Here is a 23,778-nt window from a genome sequence, read left to right as displayed (position 1 = left end):
GGATGGAGCATCACCGTAGGGCTTGGCTTCAGCACATCTCTGTACAGTGAAATCAGGACGCGATGACACTTTCGTTATGTGTCACCCTGTACTGAAATTGCTCAAAGCCCTGCACGGCAGGGAAACACCATCCTTCCCACAGGTTACCAAAGCCTCCCTTCCGCTCCTGGACCAGCTCCACAGGCAAGAAACCACATCCTCTGTCCCACATACACACGAGCACACTCTCGTGCTCGAGCTCCCCACTGCCCTGAAAGCAGGAGGGACAGGCAGTGGGACAGAGCAGGGGACAGAGGGGCTCTCCAGGGAGCTGCTGAGAGGGAGCCAGTGGTCCCACAGCAATGCAGTAGGCTGGAAATCCCATCTGCCAGCCCCAGCGGAACTCAGGACATCTTTTTGGGGAGGTAAACCACCACACCCAGGTCCCTGTGGAGGATAGGGGAGAGCCACTGCCTTGCCTGAGGTGCTGTGCAAGCGTGAGCTCCTCTCCCACATCCTGCACCTCTTGGTGTGGTTTGACCTCGCCTGACAAGGAAAGATTTGCTTTAACCACAGTCCAGCCCCACGACGGGGCCGTGGCTCCCTGGGCAAATGGGCTGTAAGCCCAGCTGGCCCCACAGACCCTCTGCAGCAGTTTCACCTCACAAACAGATTTTAACTCTGTATCCCTGGTGTGTTCATAAAGCAAACAGTTCTCTGATGCTGTAGGCAGCCCTACAAACACAGCCTCTGTTTAAACTCAAGCTCTGTCCAAAACTGTGAGGAGCTGTGGTCCCTTCTGCCCTGCGAAGCATGAGGCAGAACACTGCAGATATCCAACCCCATCTTCCCCACCGTATCTTCCACTTGTCCCTTGAGTTTCTGGATCAAACACTGGCAGTGTCTCAGCTCAGTGTGAGCCCAGATTTTCTACCACAAGCTGATTACCGAGTCCAACCTGTGCCTGATCCCCACCTTGTCACCCAGCCCAAAGCACTGAGTGCCACATCCAGTAATTCCCTGGACACCTCCAAGGATGGGAACTCCATCACCTTCACCTTCCTTGACATCCCCTTTCAGCGCCTGTCCACTCTTTCTGTAAAGAAATTCTTCTTAATATCCTACCTACCTGAACTTCCCCGGTGCACCTTGAGGCTATGCCCTCTCTTCCTGTCACTAATTTAACCTCATTCTGAATCCCACACTGCTGAAAAAAACTCTGTTACCTTGTACCATGGGTTTGCACGGCCAGGTTTTGGTACCCAGAGGGCTACAGGGGCGGCTTCAGTGAGAAGCTGCCAGGAGGTTTCCCCATGTCCAGCAGAGCCCATTCCAGACAGCTCCAAGATGCTACTGGCCAAGGCAAAGCCTAGCAGGAATGGTGGTGAACCTCCGGAATAACATACTTAAGAAGAAAAAAACTCAACTTACTAGGCAGATAGAATTGGGTCCAGACAAGAGTAGGGTGAGAATATGTGAGAGGAACAGCCATGCAGACAGCAAGGTGTGGTGTGGTCAGTGAAGAAGAAGGGGCAGGAGGTGCTCCAGGTGCGAGCTGAGATTCCCCTACAGCCTGTGGTACAGAGCATGGTGCAGCAGTTTATCCCCCCCACAGCCCATGGGTGTGCAGAGATCCACCTGCAGCCTGTGGAGGACCAGGGAGATGCCTGAGAGGAATCTGCGAGCCTGTAGGAAGCCCAGGCCTGTCCAGGGACCCGCAGACCCATGGAGAGAAGAGCCCATGCTGGAGCAGGTTTCCTGGTAGACTCGTGAACCTATGGGGGATCCACCTTGGAGGAGGCTGTCTGAAGGACTGACTCCATGGAAGAATGACCCACAATGCAGCAGGTCGTGAGAAGTTCATGGAGAGCCGTCTCCTGTGGGAGGGACCCCATGCTGGAGCACGGGAAGGGCTCCTCTCCCTGAGCAACAGCAGAAACAACTTGTGATGAACTGACTGTAACCACCATTTCCGTCCCCCTGCGCTGCTGTGGGGGGAGGAGTTAAAGCAGGGAAGGAGGGTTGGGTGGGGGGGAAGATGTTACCTCATTATCCTGCTCTGATTTTGTTAGTAATAATTTCAATTAACATATCAAATTCGAGTCAGTTTTGCCTGACAGTTTTGGGTGAAAGATCTCTCCAAATCCTTATTTCAACCCAAGAACCTTTGTTGTATATTCTCTCCCTGTCCAGCTGTGGTGGGCAGTGATAGAGAGGCTTCGGTGGGTGCCTGGCACCCAGCCAGGGTCAACCCACTGCATACCTTCATGAATAATTCCCCCCACTGTTCTCCATGCCTTCTCTGCTCAGTGGCCAGCCAGCTGCAAACAGGGCAAGGATCTTGAAAAGCAGGAAAGATGCAGCACATCCAGCCCTGCCACCAGCCAAATGCTGTCAGGCCAGGGCAATTTCCATCACATACCCACAGCAGAAACCATTCAGATGATATCCAGTGGCAGAGCCCCCTGTGTTTTCCCTGCTAGCTCTGCTGCTCTCCAGAGGAGCTAAAGCACAGCCCGCATGATCGCTGTAAATGTATTTCTTTGAAATGAGAATTATGGGGAAAAGCTGTGCTTGGGAAGACAGAGGGATAGGCAGGGAAAGCAACACCGTAGCTGTTGCTGCTGCCAGCCTGGATGTGCTTTGGTGGGTACCAGAGCCTGCACCTCCCCTCTGCTGGGGCCCCCCCAAGAGCACAGGCCACAGCAAAAGCTACATTTATTAGTATAGTATAAAGAGTAACCCTCATTTCTGCAGAAAAGCTCTGCCATCCCTTTTCCCAAGGCAGCTGCTGTAGAAAGGAGCGAGATTTGAATAACACAACCCTGCTGAGGATTTATGAATCTGTCCCTGCCCCTGTCCCAAGATTTGTTAGATATCGATTCATTTTACCTTCAACTCCAAGGTGCTGATCAGCCTGGAAAGTGAAGGTGTTATTTATTATCTGTATTAAAACCAGACCTCTCCAATGCTGAAGGACAGGTTTAAAAATCTCTGGGTTCCTTCCACCTTAGAAAACCTATTTTTAACAATCTGAATCTCACACCATCCTGTCATGGCTCTGACACTCCTTAGAAAAGTTCCTCTGGCAGGAATGGATCCAGGAATCTTTTTGTGATAAAACATCAATGTCAGGTCACATAACTAAATTCTTACCTCCGTGGACAGCAATGCACAGAGTATTTCCCCTATGAAGTGCACCTCAAGGTTCAGTTCCACAGCATTTCCAGATGCAGCTCAACAAAATATTCCTGACAAAGCACCTCTGTCCACCCTCTATCCAGAGACTTAGGCTGAAAATTAAACCCTGGGACGCTTCCTGCGTGACAGCCACCCACTGAGGCTGAATAAATATGAAGCTTTAGAGGAAGGTGCTACCACCAGGACTTCAGAAGCTCTTTCTGGCTCTTTGTGACTTTTATAAACTCTTGGGGACCTACCTGGCAATTAAGGAAGGTGAACTGTCTTCAATCTGTGGCATTTAAAATTCTGTGTTAGTCTACTGTCACCTGGTATAGACAGGAGTCAACTAAAACCAAAAAAATACACACAGTTGAAGGTGAGTTTTGCTAAAACTGCTGAGAAAAAACTGCCAACACGGCAACTGTTTAATTAACTGCTCAATCACATTTCCAGCAGCCCAATTCAACTGGTGATTCACACTTAAAGGCTGGCAGGTGCTGTGCAATTTCCTTTAAAAAGCCGGTTAAGCCCCGATTTGCTGGATACAAGATGCGCTGAGATCACTCACAAACACATTGCTCAGCTGCCTGGAGTTGGAGTGTGAGGACAGGCTTGGCCAAAACCACAACCTTCAGAGGGAACCAAACCCCAAAGAAGTCAGTTCCCTTCTGCCTGCTTCATTCATGGATGTCAAAACACAGCTCTGATGAGTTAACTGTCCCCAGAGTGATGGATGGTGACAACCCTGAGAGAATGATCTGGTGGGAGCAGTCAGTCAGCACAGCAAGGACTCAGGCCTGCACCCAAATAACTCCAGAAGCAGCCAGTATAGGAAAGACATTCTGCAAAGAAACATGCATGCGATTTAAAGAGGTTTTAGGATTCAGCACCTAAAACGCTGCTTGTGCGCAGATGACTTTAAACGCTTATGATTGCAACCCCACAATGTGGTTGGTGTCAAGTTCCTAAAATGGAAGGTATTAATCCCATTGGAAGGTCACAGTAGGAGGTTTCACCTTCCAATGGCAATATGCTAAATTCTAACTGTTCAATGGCACTCAGGGCTTTTTGGAAAGAACAAATTTGTTCCCTCATTGTTCATTTTGGTGGGTTTGGGTTGACTTTCTGTGTGCAGGAGTGGCTGCACATCCTCTGCCAGCCTGCCTGGTGAGGGGGATGAACCTCTGCCTTGCAAAGCTGAGAATCAACAGCTCATGAACACCATGAATAAGGATAATCACAAAAGAGAAAAAACACTTCTCCTTCCATGTACCCTCTGATTCATTTTGTCCAAGCCCAGTCCAGCAGCATTTGTTCCCAAAGCAGGCAGAGGGGACTCCACAAGTGACGATGCTGGAATGGCAGGCAGGAAGAAGCCGAGTTGTGCGCTCCAGCCTCACGGTCAAGGCCTCGTGGTGGTCACGGTGCTGCCCCTGCACCGGCGGCGTTACTTGAAGATGGCGTTGAAGGCCCTGCCGATGACGAGCCTGCGCACCTCGCTGGTGCCTGCCCCAATCTCATAGAGCTTGGCGTCGCGCAGGAAGCGCCCCATGGGGTAGTCATTGATGTAACCGTTCCCACCTGCCACACAAAAAAAGCCACAAGTCACACCCTGATTTCAGGGCTGAGGGTGGGACAGCAGAGAACAGAGACAGAGGGAAATGCTCCTGCACTGTGCTTGGCTCTGTCCAGCCATCAGTGACTCACCCAGGCACTGGATCCCATCCAGGGCCACCTGTGTTGCACACTCTGCTGAGTACAGGATCACTCCGGCGCAGTCCTACGGGACAGTCACAATGGGACAGTCAGGAAAGGTGTCACCTGCCCGTCTCCAGTCCCTGTGCTGCCCTCACGCTGCCATCTCTCTACAGACACCTGCTAAAAACCTAGAACTACTTGATCACAAAGCACAGGGACAGGGAGCTCCGGCAGTGTCCCTGTTATTATAGAACACTCACAGCAGGTCTGTAAAGGCCACGTGAAGACAGAAGAAGGATAAAAATAAGAAGTGCACCAGAGAAGCTGGCTCTCTCACAAAGGCCCATCAATCCCCCGGGAGACCAACGTGATTTGCTTTGGGATGCAGAGCTGTGTTCCCATTATTAAACATTTAACATCCTCCTCTAACAGAGGTGGGGGTGACAACACGTGTAACAACTGCTACAGCCCTTACAACAGCCAGGACTTCTGTCTGGGCTTCCAATAAACACCTACTGATGCTGCTAAATCTCTTGCCTTGTAGAAGGAGGCTTGATTTTAATTTGTGAGTGAAAATAGGTACTTTTGGTGTGAAAAGAAGACTCTTGGGGCTAAGGGGACTCATTGTACAGAGGCTCCCCCCAGCTGAGGCTCTGGGACTGGAGGAATTGCCCCAGGACACACAGCCCAGGTAGGAGTTGAGCTCACCTTGGGGTTGAAGTGGCCCTGGTCACAGGCTTTGGCCACGTTGTAGACGTACTGCCGGGAGGCCATGAGCCGCGTGTACATATCTGCCATCTTGCCCTGCATGAGCTGCACGGCCCAAAGACAAGGGACATTAATTAACACGAGTGAGCAGGGCCACCTGCTCCCCAAAATACCTCAGAAAAACTAGACAGGGGAGGAGACATGGACCCAGCAGATATGAGGCAGCTGGAGATTCTGTTAATTCACAGACCCCTAGACATCAGCCACAGTCCTTCACCCACCAACAGCGACCTCAGGGGAGCAGCAGGCTCAGAAGTCTTTTCACCTTCTCACCACACCTAGGATTTGTTGAGTTGAAAGGGACCTTAAAGTTCATCCAGTTTCATCCCCTTGCCATGAGCAGGAACCTTCCACAAGCCCAGGTGATCATTTTAACATCATGCAGCCCCAGCACCTTCTCCATGCAAAGCCCCCGCCACAACAAAGCTCTCAATCTTTTCAGTTTTAAAGAGAAAAGAGGACAGAAATTCCCAATTCCTTTTCTGCCTCACCTGGAAGTGACCAATTTTCTGTCCAAATGCTTCTCTGACATGAAGGTATGGAATTGCATGGTCAAGAACAGCTTGCATGAGCCTAAGAAGAGCAGAAGGAAAAGGGAAACAGCAGAACTATTACTTAATAATGATTTAACTTTGGAAGCGTAACCCAAGGCAAAAAGGTTCTCACAGCTAAAGTGATGTCCTGCTGTCTTCCTACAGCTCCACTCAAACAAGGCCAAGAATAAAATCCAAAGGTCCCATATTTCTCCCCAGTGCTCTTTTAGGACATCCTGTGGGAAGCTCTGTCCTTTTAATTCAGGGGACTGAGAATTGAAGAGCTTTCTCACAGCCACAGCCAGGACAGTTTGTGCTGCCTCTTATCTCCAGAGCCCCTCAGCTCAAGGAGTACCAGCCAATACCATAAAAAAAAAAAAGCACAGGTAAGAACAAGGAAGGGAAAAAATCCTCCTGCTGCTTTGTGGAAGTTGGTCTTTCCACAAGAGGATTAGCCCAGAGAGACCACTTGGGAGGACAAAAGGACTGTGGGGGGCCAATAATTACTGGGGAGCTTAAGGATTGAATAAATGAAGAATAAACCAGTTTGTGAGTCTCTGGACAGAGTGTTAGATTCTAAGGAATTGATAACACAAACGAGCTGGTTATTCCCTGAATAATAACGTAGGGATACACAAGCCAGCAACTGGGGACTGAAGCAGATTTATATCTCTGGAAAATTTTTTATCAAGACTGATCATTTCCAAAGCCTGCTCTGAAGGGTCAGTGGACACTGTCAGGCAGACTTGCAAACATTATTTCTGGCATTGCTTCTCTCATCCCTTGCTCCTCGCAGGGGGGTCCACAGAGATGCTTTCAAATTGGAAAACCACTGCATGAGGAGCTGAGAGCTCAAGGATGAGGCAGAGCACATTTGAGTGAGCTGTGGCTGCTGAGAGGGCCCTGAGCACTTCCAGCAGAATCCAGTTCAGCAGCTGTGCTGGTGCTGCAGTTTTGTGCTGGTTTTGACTGGGACACCCAGCAGCCACACCTTGCACCTTGCTTGCTTCCTTCCTACCTCTGACCCAGCCTCTCCTCTTCTGCTGCCCCGGTAACCCAGTTCTCCATCCAGGATCCACCCTACCAAGAGCTGCGGGCCCCAAGGGATCCCCATCAGGCTTGGCCATCACCAAGGACCCTTTTGGCCTTACAACCTATAAAAGATGACAAACCCTTACCCCAGGGGGCCCCCGGACAGCACGAGCCTCTCCAGGTCCAATCCACTCATCAGAACGTAGACTCCTTTGCTCAGTGTCCCCAAGACATTTTCAGCTGCAAAGAGCAAAGGAAATGTGATTTATTTATCTGCAAAACTCAGACAAGCTGCTGAGGGCCTGTATTCACTGGGGAGAGTAGCAACCTGGGCCAGTGGAAGGTGTCCCTGCCCATGGCAGGGGGTGGGACTGGATGACCTTAAGGTTCCCTCCAGCCCAAACTATCCTGGCATTCTATGAAAAATGAGTGAACAGCCTGAACCATTTCCTGGAAAAAACTGCTTCAGCTTCCAAAGCCAAAGATCAGAAGGAGCATTAATGGCCACAGTGCCAAGTGCATTAACTTCCAACACTGCAGTGATGTGCTTCTCCACGTCATCATCCTCTTTCCACGAGAACATGCTGCTGTGGATGATTCTTGGGACATGATCAGAGCACTGGGGCACTGGCCTTTATGACTTCAGGGTGGAGGGATCCAATACACTTAGAAATGTCAGACTTCACTGAAACCTTTCCACTTTAGCTTTTGAAGGTGTATATGGGGAGCAGGAGAGCTCCTTGCACTGCAAATGTGCAATTAGGATTTTTATGGTTCTGGATAAGACATCTTCTCCATTTGCTCTAGAAAGGCTAGAATTTTACTATCAACAAAAATTGCCACTGGAATAACAAATATTGCTATTACAGAGGCCTCTGCTGTATTAACCAGAAGGGAAAGGATGTCCATTTTCAGGCCCTGACCCCAAAAGAACTGAGAAATGTTACAAAAGCCTGTTGCAATGTCTGTAGTGAAAAAACCTTCAGAGCAACGTAGCTCACCTCCATACAAGACAAGAGCTCTAATGGAAACAAGTTTCTTGGGAAGCCTCAGCAGAGCTTTGGAGAAGCAGTGGTTAAGAATTAGGTCCATGAGGGTGAAAGAGCAGCGACCTGACAAGTGATGTGCTCCCTCCCTGCAATCCAGCAGATTGCACTTTTCCAGTTCCACCAGCTCCCTCAGAGGCTGCCAGAGAGCAGATAAGCATCTGCAAAGCCCTCCAGGTCACAGGCTGAACATGTGTGTAATTAGTGATCCAATTTATCTGATCAAGAAGACAGGAAACCACCATGATTTGAACTCAACTCACCAGGGACCTTGCAGTCTTCAAAGATCAGTTCACAGGTATTAGACCCTCTCATTCCCAGCTTATCCAGCTTCTGGGCTGTCCTGAAACCTGGCATTCCCTGCAAAGTCGAGGCAGTAAAAATGCATTTCACATCTCAGTTCTGACAGGCTAAAGAAAATCTCGAGATCTGTGAAATTCCCCTGACCACAGGAACATGTGTAGGGTGCCAGGAGGGAGATAAAGTGACCTCAGAAAGACCAGGTCTAAGTGCAAGTGCAGAGAAAACAAATGGACAGAGAAACACACACATATGAACCCTGTGTACTCATTTCCTAATGCATATAAACAGCAAACAAATAAATTATTTGGACAGCTGCCAACACAGGCTCTCCTACAGCAAGGGTTGGAAGCTGTGCCAGTAACCGAACTATTCTAATAATGAAGTTATGTCCATCAGAAGGTTTACTGATCTCAGATTTTATTTTATTAAAGGTTCCTTTCCTGACTGAAAGTCAGAAACGTAGTTTGTCTTTGAGGAAGAGGCTGGCAATTATGGAAGGAAAACCAGCTGACTTCCAAATGAGGCAGTTAGGATAAAGGATTCTGCTTTAAAACCCTGTGGGAATCAGTAAACCTACCTTCTCCACGATGAAGGCAGTTATGCCTCGGGAGGCCGGGACAGCGGTCATGTCGGTTTTAGCGTAGACGATGAGAACATCTGCGTCAGGCCCGTTGGTGATCCAGAATTTGTTCCCATTCAAAACAAAGTAGTCTCCTGGAAGCCAAGAGATGAAATCTGTTAGCTCATGACAGCAACACTGTATTACCACTCCATTAACTCCCTAACAGACTTCCCAGAGTCACTTAGGTTGGAAAATATCTCCAAGATCGTCAAGTCCAACCTCTGGCCCATCACCACCTCGTGAACCAGACCAGAGCACTGAGTGCCATGGCCAAATGTTCTTCGAACACCTGCAGGGATGGGGCCTCCAGCACCTCCCTGGGCAGCACAGGACAGAGTTTACCTTTCTTGTCTGCTTTCAGCTTCATGGACACAACATCAGAGCCAGAATTTGGCTCACTCATGGCTAAGGCTCCAATGTGCTCCCCGCTAATTAGCTGCAAGAAAAGACAGTATTAGCAAAAGATGAAGATCAGCAGCATTGTGTTTGCTCTTTAGCTCCCCCCTGCCTGTTTTCCTGCACTGAACCTCCACAGTTTTTGTTCTCTGCAGGAACTCAAAGGAGAGCTGCTGTTCCTGGCACAGCCCAAGCAAGGAGCTCCCTTGCCCTGTGCCGAGGGAACAGAACCAGATCCCGTTGGGATGAGAAGGGTGACTCAGCTCTAAGCTAGACAAGCACAGCCCTGCTTGCACAACATATGAGGAAGGTGCCAAGGAGCCATGCAGGCAGCCATATGCCTGTCCCCAGCTCCTGCCTGGGCTTTCTGCTGCTCTTTTACACAAACAGGAGCTGGTGAACACAAATGGCCAACGAGGGGGTGAAAAGGGATGGGAAAGTTCTCTGCGATGTTCTCATAGCCCAGTCCCCCCACACTCACCCCACAACAGCAGATGGACCCTCTTCCTGTGCCTGCTCACACCAGGCTCTGGCAGAGCTGGTGTGTCCACTTCACTGTTATTTCATCCCACCCTTTTCTCCTTGCCTCATTTTTCCCTCCCTGTGTACTTTCTTCTCCTCCTTTTGATCTCTACTTTTTTTTAAAAAAAGCAGACTCAATGCTTAAGATATGTTCAACCAATTCAATCCACCAGTGCATTGCTACAGAAGTCCCCATGAAGTGTTCAAATCCAGTTAAGCATCTTTAAGAGCTCTGTCAGGAGCCAAAACAAGTCAGAGCTGAAGTGACTTCACATCTCATTGAAAGGCAGAGTATGAAGCATGAAAAATACACCTGAGGAAGGAGGACAATTTGGGGTTACACATTTGCAGGCTGCATAGTGCTTTGAGGAAGTGATACTGCACTTTGCACGTCCTTTAAATCAAGTTTCTTGTGCTGATAATTTCACTGATAATCTCAGTAGCTGGGATTCAATGTGCTCATTGTTTTTACATGCATTTAAAAACTGAAATCTAATTAACGCACTTCTGAGTTACATCATCAATGCCCCAAGTGATGATGAAGTTTCACATGTAGTTAATTAACAGCCAAAGCAAGCGTTTGGGCGAGTGAGAAATTAAGAATATAAAATAAGAAAGGAGTGACTTTCATTCAGAGATCTCAAAATTATTTGGGAATTTAAAAAAACAACCTCCAGTTTCACCTCAAAGCCTCCCTTAGTAACACAACTCCATAGAGCTGGGCTATGCTGCCTGCAGACAAGGACCTGGGCATGGGATGAGGTCAATAGGGATTAATAGGACAAAAATTGACAGGCTAAGGAAGGGCAATTTAGCAAGTTCAGTACTTCCTAAGGTTTGGTCACCAAAATCTGCTGATGTTTAAGATGTCATCCTTGCAGCCAGAACCTAAATGCCTTCCAGTGCTGCCCCTCCTCCAGCCACATACCTTGGGCAGGTACTTCTGCTTCTGGGCCTCGTTGCCGTTGCGCACGAGCTGGTTGATGCACAGGTTGGAGTGGGCCCCATAGCTGAGCCCCACGGATGCTGACGCACGGGAGATCTCCTCCATCACCAGCACGTGGTCCAGGTATCCCAGGGCAGATCCACCGTATTCCGCTGGGAAGAGAGGAAAAAGCTCATGTTACCCACCACATGCACAAGATCCTGGGGCTGGGCTCAGTATCCAGTGAGATCCAAGACACTGAGAATGCTTCTGGGTTTGACTGTTGCCAGCTCTGAGCTGGGCACTTCTGGCTTTCCCCATCCTCTCTGAATTTCACTTTTCTCATTTTAAAGCCACAGGGATATTTTGTCTTCAGCATAATCTGTAATTGACTTGTAGAACATTTTATGTAGAAGATGCACAAGGACACATCTTGAATGTGCTACTGACATTGCACAATAATGGCTCCTTCTTATCAACTTTAGTATTATCACAAAAATTAAATCACCAAGTTGCTACCTCCTTAAGGTGAGAACAAAGGAACACAGGCAAGGTTTGAAAAATCCACGTATGTTTGCCCCTAAACAAGAAATTCTCAAACTGCTAAAAAAAGTGGCACTAAGAACTTTTCTAAGCCTACAAATGTGCAGGACACCAGAATTTTGATAAGTGTCTGACAAAGAAGGAGAATGATCCATAAATGCAAGTCATCAGTGACAAGCATGTCGATTTCAAGAGAGGATGAAAGAAGACAGAGCAGCACTGAGAGCCTAGCTAGGCACATGGAGTTGAGCCTAAAACTAATAGTAAAGATTACAGTCACACAGTAGATCAGAGAGAGAAGGCAGGTAAAAAGAGAAGGCTGAGAAATGCATAACAGCCTTGAAGAGCCAACAGCCTAAACAAGTATATACACATGTACCTCTAAACACATTTATGTACACACAAATACAGTCACCTCCCAACCTAAAAGCTTTGTTCTCCAGGTAGGAAACAAGTGGTTGTACTGCTAAGAGGTTGTACTGCACTACAACAGGACGTGAAGGCCGAGAAGCAACTGGGCAGATAAACTGGGAGCACTTACTCACCATCAATGTGGAAGCTGCAAGCAAAAGCAACAAGGGTAAATCTCTGTGTATGCTCAGAGTGACCAAAGGGCACAGGTCCAGGGGCTGCTGTCCCAAATTCCTCAAATGAACACCATAGCCACTGGCATCACACATGGTCTTTCCTGCAATGTCCCCCATTTTGACTCCTGCCTTTATCTGCAGGGCCCTTCAGCCTCTAAAATCTCCTCTCTCTACCACAAACCCAAGTTTAAGGGTTTGCTATCAGTACCCCAAAAGATGGACTTAACAATTTCTCATGTATGCCAAAACAAGAGGGCTTTTTATAATTTTTATTATTAATTCCTATATAATGTCTGGGTTTGGTGCTTTTGCCTCAAGAAAGGTGAGGTAACTGTGAGCAGCACAAATCCAGGACTGCTTTGCACTGGAAGAGGAACAGGAAAATGATCCTGCCAGACACCTCCTCATATAACACAAACCATAGAGTGATTTTGAATGATGCTGCCCTTTCAAAGCTACTCTTTGTATATGATATGCCTATATTATCATTCCATGGAAACTACATATTTACATTTCTTCACTTTGCACTTTATAAAACAAATGGAAAATTACGAACACCACGGTTATCTCAGTTCTAGGAAGAAAACAAACAGCACTGTTATTCAAAATGTTCCCTTAACAGATTTGAGGCACTGGTGCCCAAACATGCCATTTAATTGTGTACACCCTCCTAAGATTCCACACAATCCTCACATCCTAAATCCCAGTCTCCTCCAACAAAACCAATGTCAATAAAGAAACACACAACTCCACAATCCAAATTAAAGGGAAAAATCCTGGGTGTAGGAGGGTTTGAGAGGTAAACCTTTGAGGAAATCAAGAAGGACAGGGCTCGTGAGGGGATGGCTTATTTATAGTGTGGGAAACTGCTGTAAGCCTCAGGCACAACATCAAAGAAGAAAGAAGGTAAGAGTGAGGAAAAACAGGAGCAGCAGTAAATGGGGAAGAGGAGAGAAAGCAGAAATGCAGAATCCTTCAGCACTGAAAGCGAGGCAGAGGCATTATTCTGACGCATTGCTATTCAGCTGGATTCTGCAGAGCCTTTGCACAGCCACATCTAGAAAACAGATTTTTCCATAGGGAAAGAAAGGCCCCATCAGCCGCTTTTCTCCACTAAGGGCTTCTCCTCATTACCCTGCCTTGGTGCATTCAGCACAATCACGCTCATCTGTAACACTCATCACAACACTTTTCACCAACCTGCGCGAGGCTGAATAAGATTTCCCCTGATTTTTTTTTCTGACTGGTTGGCTGTGGTCAGCTCCCCATTAGTTATCACAGCTTTTCAAGGCATTATTTTAGACCCTTTGACTTCTCCCATTACAGATGGATGTTTGTTCTGGGATACTTTTATCTCTAGCTCTCCTTCTTCAAAACTTGTTTCATCTTAGAAAGGCACAAATACGTTTCAGCTACATGTGTTACATCTGGAGAAACCATTTCAGAGCAGTGCTTTTAAACTGTGAAAGGCATTTTGTCTAACAAGGAAAAAGGATTCAAAGTTAGAGAAGAAGAACAGTTGGGAAAGTTTCTTAAAACACAAAGATAGGACAAAATGGATGCCACATCACAAACAAGGCTGTTGTGAACTGGAAAGTGAGAGTTTAAGTAGTCTCTTGTCTGAGGAATCACCCATCGGAAGGTAAAAGATCGGAAGAGACTTACCAGGGGCTGTGATCCCCAGAACTCCCAATTCTCCAAGTTTCTTCCAGAAGTCCTACAAATACAGAACAAGCAGTCAGCCCAAACTGGCAGTCTGGGCATCAGCATAACAAGTTTCCCCAGGTATTTCACTGGACACATCTGTTTATCTGCGAGATATCATGAGAACGAGGGATAATACCTGTTCCTCCTGCACTGCAGCTCCATCCTCAGAACTGAAAAACGACACAGATTTAAGGACTCTAGTTATGCTACACATGGGAGGAGACTGTGGAATTCAGTGAAAGTTCACATGCCTAAATTTAATTCTGTAAGGATACCTCCTAAGATTTAACTCTTTGCCCACTCTAAGGAAAACTTCTGTGTTAATCCATTACCAAAACCCTGGAAATATAAAGCATTGCTATGAGCTGGCACTTTGAAACTCTTCCAGTAAAACAGGAGCTGGCAATTAGAGCCAAGGAAGCCTCCTTGGGGGAAGATTAAAAAAATGGGAATGTTACAGCCAAGACAAAATGCAGTGGCAAAGAATGTCACCAGGGAGGCCCACACGTGTCCTTTTTCTTGTGGAGCTCCTTTCCTCTGCTGTGTGGTGGACACATAGGTGAGTGCTCGTCATGTGGCCTCGGTGTCCATCAATAATTATCAGGGAATATCTCCAGAGACTTCAAGAAGTATCATACACAATAGCTCTGGATGACATCTGGAATGCCAGGCTAAATTTATACACTTCACTTCAAAGCTGCACATACATCCCTGGAAATGTCAACATCAGAACTCTGGGAAATCCTAGCAGATGTTTAGAGCTTTTTGAGTCTTGTGGAGTCTATAAAAAAACAATAGTCAGATCTCTCATTCCCATCAATCAAAGCACCCCATGGCACAGAATTTGTTTGGTTTATTAGAAAAGCAAGTTTCAGCTCAACAGTCAAACTCCACATTTCAACATTTGCACACAATATTTTCACAGCAGACCTGAGAGGAAATTCATGTCCAAGAAAGGGATTGAGCCAGGAGCATACAAAGCACATGTTGAGGAAGGAGCCAGAACAGACAGGCAGAAATCTCATGATAAGAATCCAAACGAGACCATTATCAATCTTTATTATGACTATTAGAGCTGGGTTCTGCCCCAGGTTGCTAAAAGTTGGTAACAAATGATAAAACAGGAAATCAAAAAAAGGTTTTCTCTGTGGCTTTTAAGTTTGAAAAGTTAACGCACATGTTCCTGTGGTGTGGCTTGGGATTGTCTGGACTAATGCAGAGATCAAAGCCCGAGAGGCTTTCAGAAGCACACATGAAATACTTGCCCGCATGCCTTTGAATTCGTTTTCCTGGTCAATCTGCTGGGCCTTTGGAGCCAAATGCTCTTGGCAGAACTTTGTCATGGTCTGTCTAAGCTGAGAAAAGAGGGGAGGAAAAACACATCCGTTATATCTCAGTGATGTATAGTTGTCTTCTTTCCCTGGATCCTGCCAGCATTCCCTCACCAGGCCACTCCAGCAACCCAAACCCAGAAGCACAAGACCATAAGGAAACCCATGGATCAGGTTACTGGCTGAAATACCACATAAAAGGGGCATTTCTTTAGTCTTTTAAAAAGGAGCTGATGTACGTTAGTCCCTCTCAGCATTTAACCTCAATTGTACCCTGACATGAGAGAATGTTCCTGAACTCCTGCCTGCACTGGGGCTTCAGGCATATTTTTGAGCAGGGAACCTTGGAAGTTGATGAACTGAGTTTATAATGTGCTAAACCCATCCAGTAGCTGCTTACAGCATCATTTAATTATGTGCAGATGCCTGTAATAAGCAGAGATATTAATTAAAATTACACTAATTGTGTGTCAAACTGGAACTACATTATCTACCTTACTACCTTCTACATTGTGGAAATTTGATAGAGCCAGGAATGTTCATTGATCCAAGTGTTAAAAATCCAAAATATTTTTCTTAATTGTAAACTCTGAACACTTACTTACATGTATGTTACAGAAGCCTATATGAATACTAACAATATATATACAGTATCTTAAATGTTTTTAACAGGAAGATTTAAAAACTTGGTCTGGATCTTATGGCAGAGTTTAATAATCTGTTTTTTTGTCTCCTTTTTGATTCTTTATTCCCACACATTAATTCTGGTGAAACAACAATTTTAAAGACTCAAATCCTGAGCTGTTAAACCAGAACCTGTATAAGGGGAAAGAGCAACATACCTGAGTATGCCCACACTCCTCTGCATTTCTCTGAGCCCCAAAACCTAAGCATCCTCTTTTTTACACTTGAGAAGCCATGTTAAATTTCCAGTCACATAGACCCTGGATTCCAGTACTACCAAACAAACTTTCTCCCCACTGCTAGATTTAGGAACTTAAAAAGAACCCCAAAAGCCATTAGATATCTTGCCACTGTGACAAAGCTGACTGCATTATACTTCAGCAAAAAGCTTAAAATAAATTAAAACAAGCTTAAAACAACAACAACAACAATAATAATAAGAAAATCTCAATCAGATATTGAGGATGGACTCATGGACTCAAGGCAGTCCTGATACCCTAAGCCAGTCTCTAACAGTTGTATTTCTTTTAATTCACAATTTCACTAATACTCCTGAAGATTATTTCTGATTTTTTTTTTTAGCTTTTCCACCAGACATATAGGAACAAGAGGAATATTTTATACTTTCTTTTATATTTGCTGAATATAGAAGTATAAATAAACATCAGTTCAAGCTGATAAGACCATAAACATTGACACACACGTGACAAGGAATAATTCTGTAGCAAGAAAGAAGAACAAGTAAGTTTATTTTGCAGATCTATATGCCTGCACCATCAGAATTATCTGGAAAGTGAGGCTGTAGCTCCAGTGTTTCATTGACAGGAGCCTGTGTGGAGCAGCCCTGGGAAGACACTGCCCTTCACTCCAAGAGCTGGGGCAGAAGGGAACACATCTGGAATGGTCAGCACTTGGCTGCTGTTGCACACAGAAAAACACAGCAAAGCTAAGGATCATAGAATCACAGAACATTCCAAGCTAGAAGGGACCCACAAGGATCATCAGTCTGTTGGAAATGACTTAACTCCCAATTTTTCATTAGCTGTTTTAAATTGGAAGCATGCCTACTTGTAGTCAGCACTAGTTAAGTTTCTTTTCCTCAGACACTTATTGATACTTTGATCATTAAATCACTAAAACCTTAAATTTGCTAAAACTAATCCTGAGAAGCTCCAATAAACAAAGCCTGAGGGAGTTGAAGATTGGACACCTGGGATCTTCAATTTATGGCCCTTCAAAGACATATTGGAGTAAGCAGAAGACACAGAGGAGACTGAAGCTTAGAAAGTTGGAAACTCCCCATTTGAGAAAAAATGATAAAACGGACTAAAGAAAGCGGGCCAGATTAGCATGAAGAGTGAGAAATCAATAACCAATAGAGGACAGAATACTAATTAATAAAGAGAATGATGCAACTTACAACCAATAAACATGAATTTGTTTGCTAAAAACGTGTAAGTGAAAATTTTTGTGTCTTGGTTTGGTGTGAAGGTCAGAAATTTGTCTGCCACACAAACACTAACGATAGTTAGTGTCTTAGAAAGTCTTACTTTTCCCAGCGTTTTCAGAGGTTTTCAGTAACAAGTCCAACTCCCAGCCCTGCACAGGAAACCCCAACTATCTCACCCCGTGCCTGAGAGCGTTGTCCAAGTGCTGCTCTGGCAGCCTGTGACCATTCCCTGGGGAGCTGTTCCAGTGCCCAACCACCTTCTGGAGGAAGAGCCTTTTCCCAATACCCAGCCTAAACCTCCCCTGACCCAGCTGTTGCCTTTCCCTGGGTTCCTGCCACTGGTCACCAAAACAGAGACTCGTTGCCCCTTACAGGAAAGCCGCAACCTGCAATGAGCTCTAAGAACCATCCTAAATCTTCAAGCGCCCCATTGGGCTGCACAACAAGCTGGGAGAGCTGCGACACTTCTTTTGGGAGATTGCGACGTGAGCGTTCCGCCACAGCGTCCCTTGGAGGATCACGTTTCTGACGATTCTCGCCGATCCAACAGGCCCAGCGCGGCCGCAGGGGCGGTCCGCTCCCGCAGCGCGCTCTTCCGCGCCGGAGCCTCGCGGGCCGGACCGGACCGGGTCGGTCGCTCCCGCGGGCCGCGCCCCCGCCGCACGCGCGGGGATTGGCCGGCCCTGCCCGGCCGCGGCCAATCGGCGCCCGCCCGCCCCGTCACACCCCCGCGGCCCGCCGGGCCGGGCCGTACCTGGCGCTGCTCGGCGCTCAGCCCGTTCACCGTGTCGTCCACAGCCAGCGCCGCGCCGCCGCGCCGCGGCACCGCCAGCGCCCGCCAGCGCCGCGCCCCGCCCGCCGCGCGCCTCAGCACCGCCATGGCCGCCATGGCCGCTCCCCGCCGCAGCACCGCGCGCAGGCGCGGCCACGCCCCGCCCCGCCCCGCCCCGCCCGCCTCCCGGCGCGGCCGAGCCCGAGTTTCTGCTGCACCTTTAATCAACCAAACCCACCAACACCCGACACACAACAGAGCGGCGACCCCCGACACCAGGCGAACCCTCGCTGCTGCCTCAGGCCCCCGTCCGTCCCTACCCCGGGAGGAAACAGCAGGAACTGGGCTTGACAAACAGGGACCGCTGAACTAGGGGTGAAAAAGCAAAAATCCCAGTCCATCCTCGTGCCTCACATTGCCAGGATATTCCCCAGCGCTTCAAGCGTGGCTGACCATTCCTTAATTTGAGCTTGGAAGTGGGAGTGCTTCTCCAGGGAACGCTGGTTTTCCTCTAGGACCGATTTCCATTTGGCCATCGCTGTCTGTGGAGAAGTCAGTGCACACCACATTTTACTAACACCAGAGTAAGGAACTGAAAAGCCAAGTCCTAAAGCACCTGAGCTCTTCCTCCTATAAGTCTGGGATTTCTTTTACCTTGCTTGCTTGTGGAAAATGTAAATTTATCTATGAGCAAAATTTAGGAAGTCTCCTATAACAGTTATATTTTAGCTCTTGGACTTCTTATCAAGAATTGTAGAACTGTACTTTGTAATTAAACTGTAATATTTTGGCCTGTATATTGGTAATAATTGAAGGCACTTGTGCTTGCACACTTCTCAGTTCTCCCGATGATTACCCAGGGTCACTGCTCTGCAACAGTTTCCAATTGAAATCAAATTATCTGACTTCCAGAACAACAACCAGGCCGAAGGATCCCTCTATTTAAATGGGGAATAACAGTTTCCTTAACAAGTGTGTTTATATTGAAAGAGGAACACTGCAGGTTTTCATCTGGTTCACCTGGAGAAAGGAGGACTAGGAGAAGAAAAATAACCTCCTTGAGCGTCTGGTGCTATCTGGTTGAGTCAGTCTTACCTCAAGCATCTCCTTCTCTTTTGCAACTGTTTGACAGTATAGCTTCAATTCTTCTGTGACCTTCTGAGTCAGCATCTGGAGAGTCAAAAGGAAAATGACTTTTAAAATAATGCAAATAAATGTGAGTCTCAGCTGTTTCAGCAGCAGGAGAGAAGGGTAGGGGCACACAGACCCCTCAAGGCCATTTCAAGCTTTTCTTACTGTTCTCTTTTCCCTGCAAGCACGTATCTCTTTTTCCTCCTCTATGTTTCCACCTGTAAGTAATTCAGGAGGTGCATTAGTAAACCTCTAATACATCACATTACATTGAGAACAAACAACTTTTCAAAGTAACTTTCCACAGCAAGAAATATTAAGTTAGTTTATCCAGGGCCTTCTACAGGAAACAGCTCTCTCAAGCCACAAAAAACTCCCCCAAATCCCCAAATCCCGGAATTCCAGCAATATTCCCTAAAAAAGGAAGGCCGAATTTCTTATGAATAGTTACAACAGAAGAGAAAAAAAGCATTCTGGAGAAGTGCCAGGATGTTAGCAAAGTGCAAAACCCCTACCAGGATTGATGTTTCTGCTTTCTATAATCATCATGGAAGTCTCCTGAATTTTCTTGAGCTTCTCAACTTCATGGACCAGCCCCTCATTCTTCTTTAACTCCCTAATAGTGCCCTGCCATTAAAACAGGCTGTAAGTGAGGCAAGTTTCCAAGGAGATTTTCTTCTCCTTAGTAGTACTGACAATAGCAAGTTCACAAGTGCTGCACTTGGCACCAAGAATTAGACCTTGCATTCTGTCTCTATCACCACAGAAAATTAGGCTGTTGCAGGTCCTTGCTCCAGCTTCTTGACAGGATTAATACATTTATTACATCCACACATCACACCAATTACTAGAAAAATTGATCATGGAGGAATTCCTTTTAGGCAACTCTATCTTTTCTTGTGCTCCCTTTTTTTTAGATAAATAATGTACACATGGAGGAACATACAAACATTGTGAAGAAAAGCCTGTCTTTAAGCCACAGCATTATTCCCTACACAACCCAGATATTACCAGGCAATTGGATAAGCTGATCAACCTCCCAAGTTGAATGCAATTCTTCAAGAGGATCAATAATCATGTGGATTAGGGTGATCTGGCTGATAATGTCAAAAGCTTTGGAAACATTTCATAGGAAGTCTCAGAGGCTCTTAAGAAAATCAAGCTGTGAGATAAGAGGAATGATCATCCCACAGATTGGGAACTGAAAAATAAAGTGAGGTTTTACAGCTGTCCATTACCAGGAGGGACTCCTGTACATGACAGAAGTAGAACTAGGTATATCTTAGAGTTATCTGTGAGAGCCAGGGAATAATAAAGTGCCAATTCTGAATCTCAACCTGATTCCACAAGATCAGGTCTATTTGAAACAGAAGTCCCTGAACAGTCCCAGCTCTCTCAGGCTTTCCTCCAGTCCCTTAACCATCTCTGTGGCCCTTTCTTGGACTCTGTCCAGTACATCCAGATGTACCAGGAGCCCAGGACCAGACAAAATATTCCCAGTTTGGCCTCCCCAGAGCTGAGCGGCTGGGAAAACAACTTGCAGAAGAATACAAAGACATTCTGATGAAGACAAGAAAACAAGCGAGACAATCCTTAACATGACTCTATGGATCAGAACATAGGAATTATAAAATAAAGATTTATTTATCTTTCTCTCCTATCTTTACCTCTGCTCTTGCTAGCTGTTTCTTGAGTGTTTCCACCAACTGATCCTTCTTTTTCAGCTCTGCTTCTAGTTGGTGTCTGCCGAGAGGGCTGTGGAGTTAAGGGGCAAAGACTCAGGGGAAAAAATGCCAGTGTTGCACACCTCCTAGTTGCACAACTATGCCCTTTTTTAAGTGTTTGCTTTTGTTTCTGACCAACAGATTTAACTAGAAAATTTGGCAGGAAGCTGCACATAGGTGAGAGCTTGTGCTATATAAGAAATGGCAAATGCATTACACAGACTCTCTTGCTGGGTTGCACAAGAGAGCAAGTTTTATTATTCCGGATCTTCTTTTATCAGCAGGTCCAAGAAGGTCCAAGAGGTAAAACCCTCATTGGTCATTAAACCAACACACCACCATCATTGGACAATTGGGAACACCACCTCTTGACTGTTTCTTGCAAGTAAGCAACAAGGATCCAAACAACACCTGCAAAGGTTGTTCTCCTTCTTCCAAGGACTCTTTTGATTCCTCCTTATGATTTTCCAAGCCACTCTTCTCAGGCCAGTCTGAGAAAGTTACGTGACTTGGCTTCACACAGGCTCAAGCTAATGCCTGAAGCCTAAAATCTCTTATTTGACCATTGGCAGTTCCCACAGAGAGCTCATTGCAGCCCTCCACAGGGGAACACCACAGCACAAGGACAGCTAACAGAGATGGGAGGGACATACCGCCTTGCCACTGTCTTCTTTGGAACTGGTTCCACTCTCTTGTCAGACTTAGGCAACCTTAAAAGAGAGATAAAATACAATTACCAGAAGACTACTGTGTTCCTGCAGATCACCAAGCCCGTTAGTTTGACAAAAGGTGCAAAATGAGGCATGTTTAGGACATCTGCCAATTAAATCCATTGATATTTTGCTTTGATTTACCCTTGGTTTGCAGCCTTGAAGACACTGTCCACTGTAACGTTTGAGACAAGCTGAAGACTGGGAACCCCGCTGAACTTTGGATCTGATGTTTTGCTGGCACATTTTCTCTTTGAAGGAAAAGCCACTTGCAATTCTGTGAGAAAAAGACAACTGTGGAAACACCTCAGCCTAGAAGTAACCTCCTTTAAGGTCTCTTAAGCCTTTAATTTGAGGTAAAGCAGTTATATCTGGATAAAATGGAGACTTTAAGGTAGAAGTAACTAAGAGCAGTCCTCAAGTTTTACCCAGGATCAAGTGTCCAGAATAAGCCACAAATAGGTCAGATGTGGACAGTGTTAAAATACAATTACCAGGCTAGCACTAATGAGAGTCTGAAATGATAATATACAATGAAGAAGGTCTCAGCATCAAGCAGACATCATGCCACAAGGTTGTTGTTCAATACTGGAAGCAAAACAAACATATGCCACATGAAACTCTGTTAAGAGACCTCCATATTTTGCTATGAGCAAATAGCTATGAAAAAAAACCCACAGAAAACTAGCTTTTTATGTGGAGTTTATTTCTCTTAAATCACAACTGTTTGAGTATATAAAGCTTTGTTCACTTAGTGGGCTCAGGAAGTTGCTTTTTCTTCCTCAAGTTAAATATTTTTCAAATGACACACCCATGAGCACATTTACATTAGAGCAATGCACAGCTCCCACCGATTTAGCCCAGCTTCCATGTTTTGAACAATAATCCTGGGTGCTTCCCGCTTATAAAATGCTATAAAGTGCTGTAAGCAGCATTAAAATATTTAAAAAAGTAAAGAGACTGTGAATGAAGCATCTTTCACATCAATGGGCCGCTGCCTTCAGCCGGTGGAGGGTACACACAGCAGGCTGAGCGTTAACCTAAATCGGGAAGAAACGGTGGAATAAAGCTTCTAATTAGATTCTGGAACAGCCTTCACGTAGCCAGGCAGAGATGGAGCTCCTTAACGCCAGCTCTCTGCTGCACCTCTCGGCCGAACCTCTCCAGCAGTGCTCCCGGGCCTCCCTCCGTGCCCCGCACTCACCTGCGGACGGCTCGGGGCGGCAGAACCGGGAGTGCAGGGGGATGCGGGAGCACCGTCCGTCCATGGCGGCCGCGCTCCCCTCAGCAGTTCAAACCGGACTGCGCGGGGACGGTTGGGCGGGTCTGCGCGTGCGCGGGGCGGGGCGGCGCGCGCCAGTGGGGATTGAGGGCGTGGGCGCTCGCGGGCCGCCTTTTTCGCGCCTTTTCTGCTCCGCTCCGTTTTCTGTCTCGCGCCCGCTCCCTCAGGGAAGGCGTTGGCCGCCATTACGGCCCAGGTGCGAGGTTCCTTCCTTCCCTTCCTTCCCTTCCTTCTCTTCCTTCCCTCCCTTCCCCTCGTCTCCCTTCCCCTCGTCTCCCTTCCCCTCGTCTCCCCCTCCCCTCCTCTCCCCTCCCTCCCATTTGGGCACTCGAGGCCCAAAGATCAAAGGGTTTGTGGCCGTCTATGCAGTCGTGTAGGACACAAAAGCTGTCAGGGCGCTGGTGCTGCTGGTGTGTGAGGTACGAAAATTGCCTCATCAAATGAGGCATCTGTATAAAGCGTTTCCCAGCTTAAAGACATTTTTACACTGCTTGCTACATGGATATCTTGATGGCTGGGCAATCTCTCCCGATAGCAACGAGGAGCATCTCCTTGAGGAGGATGCTGCAGTTCCAGCCTGAGGGTGGCTTTGGCTGCCTAAATACCCACCTGAACACTAACCATGACAATTTCAGGATAAAACCCTGAAACTGAAACATGAAATAAATACAGAATCACACACTTGACATATCTGACATATTTCAAACTCTGGTATTAGCTTTAGGGAGTTGCTGTCTCTCTCCCACAGTGCAGGGACAACTTGTGGATATCAGAAGAATAAGTATTTTAAAGATGTATACTTCCCTTTGGAAAATGTATTAGGCACTTAAAAGATGAATAACCACAGTGC

General features: G+C 46.7%; 3 protein-coding genes across 22 annotated transcripts in view; 1 reads left to right on the top strand and 2 right to left on the bottom strand.

The window, feature by feature from the left end:
* Window positions 1–3,543: 3,543 nt before the first annotated feature.
* On the bottom strand, window positions 3,544–18,623 carry IVD (isovaleryl-CoA dehydrogenase). Of its 2 annotated transcripts, none has more exons than XM_023928543.2 (12): window positions 18,496–18,623; window positions 15,110–15,199; window positions 13,803–13,854; window positions 11,011–11,180; window positions 9,507–9,600; window positions 9,120–9,256; window positions 8,503–8,599; window positions 7,340–7,433; window positions 6,120–6,201; window positions 5,569–5,673; window positions 4,870–4,942; window positions 3,544–4,743 (listed from the first exon to the last, which is right to left on the bottom strand). In XM_023928543.2, exons 2-12 carry the CDS (start codon window positions 15,185–15,187, stop codon window positions 4,610–4,612), a joined length of 1,116 nt encoding a protein of 371 aa, XP_023784311.1. In that variant the 5' UTR covers window positions 15,188–15,199; window positions 18,496–18,623; the 3' UTR covers window positions 3,544–4,609. The 2 variants fall into 2 exon arrangements, with proteins under 2 accessions (XP_023784311.1, XP_086750771.1); XM_086894645.1 differs by lacking the exon at window positions 18,496–18,623 and adding an exon at window positions 18,064–18,216.
* KNSTRN (kinetochore localized astrin (SPAG5) binding protein) lies at window positions 18,288–23,014 on the bottom strand. Its single transcript, XM_023928545.2, has 8 exons — window positions 22,851–23,014; window positions 21,791–21,923; window positions 21,590–21,646; window positions 20,880–20,967; window positions 19,728–19,839; window positions 19,378–19,430; window positions 19,177–19,251; window positions 18,288–18,623 (listed from the first exon to the last, which is right to left on the bottom strand). Exons 1-8 carry the CDS (start codon window positions 22,912–22,914, stop codon window positions 18,492–18,494), a joined length of 714 nt encoding a protein of 237 aa, XP_023784313.2. The 5' UTR covers window positions 22,915–23,014; the 3' UTR covers window positions 18,288–18,491.
* A 2-nt stretch (window positions 23,015–23,016) lies between these two features.
* The window catches only part of CCDC9B (coiled-coil domain containing 9B), a 57,951-nt gene continuing 57,189 nt past the window's right edge, over window positions 23,017–23,778 (top strand). For 3 of the 19 annotated variants that reach the window (XM_086894635.1, XM_086894641.1, XM_086894637.1), the window contains exon 1: window positions 23,094–23,124. The gene's annotated coding sequence lies outside the window, so the exon portion shown is untranslated. Of the gene's footprint in view, window positions 23,348–23,778 lie in introns of all 19 variants that reach the window. The other 16 variants (XM_086894625.1, XM_086894626.1, XM_086894633.1 and 13 more) reach the window with 12 other exon arrangements.

The sequence above is a fragment of the Cyanistes caeruleus genome, chromosome 6, assembly GCF_971803275.1.
Source record: "Cyanistes caeruleus chromosome 6, bCyaCae1.hap1.1, whole genome shotgun sequence".
Classification (NCBI taxonomy): Eukaryota; Metazoa; Chordata; class Aves; order Passeriformes; family Paridae; genus Cyanistes; species Cyanistes caeruleus.
The sequence above is the reverse complement of the archived record's forward strand: the minus strand, read 5'-3'. Positions and strand labels throughout refer to the sequence as shown.